The sequence below is a fragment of the Rhodamnia argentea genome, chromosome 8, assembly GCF_020921035.1.
Source record: "Rhodamnia argentea isolate NSW1041297 chromosome 8, ASM2092103v1, whole genome shotgun sequence".
NCBI classification, from domain to species: domain Eukaryota; kingdom Viridiplantae; phylum Streptophyta; class Magnoliopsida; order Myrtales; family Myrtaceae; genus Rhodamnia; species Rhodamnia argentea.
This window is the reverse complement of record NC_063157.1, coordinates 29,503,250-29,509,850: the sequence shown is the minus strand read 5'-3', so window position 1 is coordinate 29,509,850 and position 6,601 is coordinate 29,503,250. Positions and strand designations below refer to the sequence as shown.

General features: G+C 45.3%; 1 protein-coding gene across 1 annotated transcript; it reads right to left on the bottom strand.

The window, feature by feature from the left end:
- Positions 1 to 1,622: 1,622 nt before the first annotated feature.
- LOC115754104 lies at positions 1,623 to 2,480 on the bottom strand. The gene has a single exon (XM_030693032.1). The coding sequence runs from the start codon at positions 2,478 to 2,480 to the stop codon at positions 1,623 to 1,625; it is 858 nt and encodes a 285-aa protein (XP_030548892.1).
- Between the last annotated feature and the right edge of the window lie 4,121 nt (positions 2,481 to 6,601).

The following is a 6,601-nucleotide window of genomic DNA, read 5'->3' as shown; positions in this document are numbered from 1 at the left end:
CATATTATATAATATATATGCCCTCATGTGGTGGGCCCAAGTCAAAAATATGTAAAAGTTGTTGACCCATATAAAAAGAAAACAAAATTGGGGCGTGGGTTTTCCAAGAGAGAACACTATTGTCGCGGGGTCCTTCTTTGTATTCGCTGCGCAGAGAAGAAACAGAAACGAACAAAGACGTTTCTTGAGGACGTGCCGCACAGTGTGTTCTTGGAGCAGAGAAAACGCACAGGAAAATAGCCACCGCATGAAGGTAGAAGGAACGTACGAAACGTTCCTAGTTTATTCGTACGTAGAGCAAACAAGATGAGTATCATTTTTTTCTCGGTAAATTTTCTAAGTGAATTCTCTGTGAGATATTATTTGTGGATTTGCTTTGGGCTTAAATTGGTTGCGGGAAACACTCGAGTATATGAGCGATTGTAACTTTGATTCTCCGATTATAGTGGATTATATTGCTAATTTTCTCCATGAACGTAAGTATCGACATTCGAACCGAATCACGTAATTTCCGGTATCATTTATTGTTTCTCGTAATTTCGCAGCCGTGCCTACGTTTCCTCCGGCAAAGGAGGGAAACATCCCTGACTGCGTGATTCATACAGTTGAGGCGTAAAATCTGCATCATCAGTGCCTTCAAATCATCAATCTTTTTTGTATTTTTGCTTTTGACTTTTTCCCATACGTTGGTGATGCATCATGGGGCACAGCCAATGACAGAAAGCCACGTGTCTTGCAGCCGGGTGGGTATCCTAATTTAATTGCCTAGTCCCTTTCAGCATGGTATGCATGAGTTTTGTGATTGCAAACAGCTATTTTTTTGTGGGTCCCAGAGCTAGACATTTACATAACCTCACCTAGTTTCAACCTTTTGAAAATTGGATCTTGTCGAGTCTCATGACACAAAGCCAGTTGTCGGGGAGTTGCAATGTCCCGACATTATTCTTAATTTACTGCGAGTCTAACGATCTGTTTCGAATCATTAAAAAAATTAAACTAAAAATTGTTGTAGGATTCGCCGTTTCAAAGAATTATGACCTACAACATACTATTATTATTACAATCACCCAAAGACTATTGTGCTAGTAAAACCTGTTTCGCAATCTATCTTAGTATTGCGATTCCTCAATTTGACTTTTGAAGAATACATAATTCAAACGCGTTTTGTGGAATGACGGCGCGAAGAGAGGGCGAGGTCCTGACGAGGAAAGGCTTGCGGTGGACGGGAAGCAGTTTGGTCCCCCCCTCTTAGTTAAACAAACACCAACTAGAAGGGATCTGACGGGCACATTTCTGCTTCGGACAAACCGTCGCGAAGAAAATAGTGAATCTATACTTTGACTTTTGCTGTTTTCCTTGACTGTTCAAGAAAATTGGCAACCTTTTTTTTTTTCCTTTTGAACGAGAATTATATTCCGCAAATGCTCTGAAATCGAGTTACAGAAAACGTGGGAAGATTTTTGCGTCCACTAGCATTACCCCAATTAAGAACTTCCATGGATAACAGAGGAAGGTTCTGCTGATCCGGACTCCTGAAACTTCATCTGAACCATACTCTGGATATTTACATGACAAGCCCAAAAAAAAAAAGCACCATGGAATTGGAAAACAGAGGTGAATTCCTAGCCTCGAGAGTTGGAATGCAGCTCATCCGGCGAAGCCTTGACCGCAGAAGTTGTAGGGCGATCGCCGCCGTTGTTGTTGCTGCGACTGCAACTCAAGGTCCTCAAGAGCCGCCACAGCCCCCAATTCCTGGGATACTTCTTCTCGGCGCTATCCATCGACTGGAACATCGAGGCAGGGCTCTGCCGGCGGCGGCTCTGCCTCATCCTCATGTCGCTCAACTCCATCTCCATCGGGAACCTGGTCGACCCGAACACGAGGAAGTACCACCTGCCCTTTGCTCCCGCCTTCCTCGCCGACCCGTCTAGGCTCCCGAGCTTCTCCAGCGGCAGGTTCTTGGAGTGGGACACTTCCGGCTGCTTCGACCGCTTCTTCTTGTCCGCTCTCAACCTGCGGTACGAATACGAAGTCCTGGACTTCCTAAACAGGCGCAGCTTCCAGCGAAAGAACCGCCTTTTCTTCGGCTTTGCGGAACGCTTTCCGATGAGATCATCGGGGTTGTTCACGACGGGCAGCGGCTCTCCATACGGGATGAGCTTGCCACAGAAGATCACGTGCCCTGAATGGTGCCCCGAGGAAACGCTCCAGTCCTCACTGGAGGAGAACTCGAACAAGTCCTCTTGATCCTGACAAGAACCAGCCGACGCGCCTCGCGGGGCTCGTTCCGGTTCCGCTACCACTTTGGAGAAGCCGTCCTTGTCCCACTCGGCCGAATCGCTGTAGAGAGGGAGGTCACAGAGAGAGAGCGTCTCTGCTTCATCTTCTTCTTCTTCTTCTTCACGAGTCGGGTCTTGCAGATGACCCACGATGCTTTCGGGCTCCGGATCCTGTCTGGACTCATCGCGCGAAACGACCATCGCGAGCAAGATCAGCAAGAAGTAGAAGAAAGAAGAAGAAGAAGCAAAATGTTACCAGAGGAAGATGGAGAGAGATGATGACGGGATGGACTTTTGTTATCTCTTGTTTAAAACAAAGGAAGTTTCTACTTGACACTTTCTAACGATGCTCCCGTTTGGACATATATAAGAACTTTGCATGTGACCAGGAGCGCGTGTTGATATGAGAGAGAGAGAGAGTAGTTTAAAGTTTGTTGACGAGGAGGAGGGCTTCTAGATGAAGAGATAAAGATTTGTTTTTTTCTTTTTTCCCGAGATTTCTCTCCGGCCGGGCATTCAAGGCCAGGGACGGCGGGCTCCACCCACGCGCCCTGCAGCCCTCCTTGCTAATTATATCTTTTTCTTTCTTGACAACGAAAAATATCCTCTCTTTATTTGACGTGGAGGGGATCGACGAGACTTTAGACGAAACAGTCTAAAAGACTTTGTCTAGAGCCTTACTTGGATCCAACGAAAGAGAGGGACTTCTAGGTGACGTGATAAAGAATTTTTTTTTTTTTTTGTGTTTTTCGGGTCGAAGGGGCAATAAAGAGGAATAATAAAATAGAGAGGATCCGGATTGCTTAACATTCGAATTTTCGTGACATGAATGACATTACTCAAATCAGGCCATTCAAATGAAAATGAACAGATCGATTTGAGCCACCTTTGAGATTTAAAATTTTTCAAACCTCAAAAAAATTCATCCATATTTTTTCCTCATCCTTTCAACACATGACGTGGCTCAAATTAAGCCGTTCATTTTTATTTGGATGGCCTGATTTGAGTAATATTACGTATGTTATGGAAATTTCAATGTTATGCTATCCAAATTCAAATAGAGAGGGAGGAGGAAGAAGAGTCGGATGATAGAGTATTTGCTGAACTTTAATGTGATGTAGGTTTTGAAGTGCGGGCCTTCTAGATGAGGAGTAATACGTAAGACATGTTCCTAGTCGTCGACTAGACCCTAGTCAATGAGTCCTACCACGCAGAAAAGAAGACTATATCATACGTTAACAGGATTTGTCCTGATTTGCTTGGGCCCCACTGTTTCTAGATGGGGGTCTTTGTCTTTGCCTTTGTCTTTGTCTTTGTTTGTGGGTGTTTTCCACGAAGCAACACGCTTCGTGTTTTGTTCTATTTTTACGTACGAGTTATCGCATCACTAAATAAACTCGATACATTTGTTTTTTTTTTTTTTTTGAACTTTTCGTTATGGTGATTCTTACATATGGATCTCGTGGCGTGTCTTCATAGGTTTTCATTATTTAGGCGTTCATCCCGCATTTGAGTTTCTCGAACGCTTCATGCCCTATCAATGACCCAACTAATGCATGTCCGGAAGCATGAAAATGGAAAGGACGTGATTGTATTTTTTGAGAAAATTTTATGACCTAATTGCATTTTATACATAGAATTTAGGGAATTTTCTCCTAATTTGGCATTAAATTATTAAATACGGTATACCCTCCCCATAGCAAGAGCAATTTCTAACGTTTGGTGGTAGTTTTTTTAAAGGGAGTTGCTAGCTTGACAAGATTATCATTAGTTCTAACCCTATGATTTTTTAATTAATAAGTACTTTATGTAAAATACGCGATAATGATATGTGGATTTACGATAAAAAAATAACTTACAGTGTTGTTAGGGTGTCGGGAGAGCATTTTTCTTTCTTGAAAACCGGGTCATCCCCCTTCCTTGATGCTCTCTCTCACGCTCTTCGTGCCCTCAAATTCTCCGATCCTTCTTTCCACTTCCCGTCAATGTAGGAAGAAGACCCAAAGGATAGGAGCTCTCCATTGCCAATTGGAAAAGATCTGTTCCGGTGAGGATGGGAACTCTGTACCACAGGAAGAGTCGTTGTATCATCATTTAAACTTCATTGGGAAGGTCCTCTTGGGTTCACCAGATGGGAGAAGGAAAGTGCGTAATTAAGATCATGTTAGAAAGGTCGTATTAAAAGGTTGTACGGATAGGAAAAGAGGGATCACATGAGAATAAAGAGTGTATAAGGCTCCATTTATTTCACGGAAAATATGACAATACTGAAAAGTACTTTTCGAGAAGTCATTTTTCCAGAAAAATGATTATTTTTTTATATTTAGTTGAAATATGAAAATAAACTAGAAAATATTTTCTGTTATTTCCTAAATAGACATACACTATTCGTGTACGAGTGACTTATGCATGGGTAGCCAAGGAACCTAACATAGACACCGGGGTTTTAAGCCCGACTACTGGACACGAGCATTGGCCTTGGGTCCACCAAAATTGAGCTTGGCTCCTTGCGTCGAGACTCGGATCCATCGAGGTCGGCCCCGAGACCTTGGAACCTTGGCCGAGTCCACTAACGCTAGCCCCCGGCGTCTGTGGTTAGGCTCGCGTCCATCGAGACCGAGCATGTGCCTAGGACCTCGGCACCCATGCGGTGTCCATCTAGACCGGGCCTTGGTCCTTGATGCCCTAGCTTGGGTCCATTAAGGTCGGGCCCGAGACCTTAGCACTCGAGATCGCGACACTTGGGCGGGCAATTAAGATAGAGCCTAAGACCCGGATGCCGATGCTCGGATTCTCGGTACCCGTGCCTTGGTCCATCAATTTCGAGCCCAGGTCGCCGGTGCCCGAGCCCATTACCATTGATGCATGCTAGTGTCCGGGACCTTGGCGTCTCGGCTCGGGTCCATTAAGGACGGCTCGGGCACCTGCGTCCGGGTTTATCAAGGATCCGCCTAGGACTCTGGAGCTCGGGATAAGGTCTCTGGCTTGACGCCGAGGTCCTACGCCAGGCCTTGATGGACCCGGGGCTCGGCATCTCGAGCACATGCACCAACAGCAGGGTCCTAGGCTTAGCTTCGATGGAATCAAGCGCGCATGCTGGGGACCTAGGCACAACCTCAATGGACATAGGAACAATCGCTAGGATCCCGGGCACAACCTTGATGGACATGTTTCCAGTCTTTGGGGACTCGGACATGGGCGTCGGGGTCCGGGACTCGACCTTTGATGGAGCCGGGTGTGAGCGATAAGGTATGTGGCTTGGCCCATAGGTCCAAGTTCCAAGCACTGTGGACTTGATCCCGAGCACCTGGGGTTCGGCCTCGATTGACCCGGGCACGACACCAATGTCCCGGGCTTGGCCTTGATTGACCTAAGTGTGGCAAACGATTTCTCGGGTATGGTCTAGATGGACCTAGACCCGACCTCGATGGCCTTGGGCTCGGGCACTAGGGAATAGGCCAAGCTGCTGAGTGATCGGGAACGAGCAATAGCCAATCGCAGAATTTCTTATCCAAGCGTTGACACCTAATCGAAGGCATGAACGTATGAGCATCATAATCTTTGTTACATCTAACTAGCAAAAGACGTAAAACTCAAGAAAATAATTATTATTCTTTTGGTAGAAAGTCACCCGTTGCCCATTGAAGAATGCAATTTGAGTGCCCGTTGGGTCGCCTGATGTGCTACTCGAAGGAGCTGTCTCGGTAGTGAAAAAGTTCTTGATATTTGGCAACTTACGCAATTTCAACACACGCAACATAGGCAACTCACATTTGGTAAAATCATCAGCTTCTACAATCCCCCGCACTGTCCCGCAATCGACAACTTTAAGCTCTTCTAGCTGTGGAAGTTCTCTCGCCACCGAAAGAGGAAATAGAACTTCCATCTTGTGGCATCCTTCAACCCGTACTACTTTCAATGCACTGAAGGACTTGGAGGAGATATGTCCATAGCATATTTTCTCCAAGTTGATCAGCTTCTCGAGAATTAACGACTCCAACGTACTAAAATTTGTATGGGATGTCGAATGAAGGATGTAATGGGTGGAGGGGCTATCCTCAACCCGTAGATGCTTTAATTTTGGGAAACCTTTTCTGGATAACGTGCAAATACTTTGCTCAATTTCTGCCAACCCACACAAAATCAAATTGTCAGTTTTCCCTAATATGCTTTGTATGCATCCTTTTCGAAGAACATCACTTTTTTTATCCAAATCGAGCACCAATGTCCTCGATCCTTTGTACTTGGGCAACCACCGCCAATATGCTATTTGGATTTCATACTTGGTCAATTTCTCGAGGTTTAGATCCTCCGGGAGCACG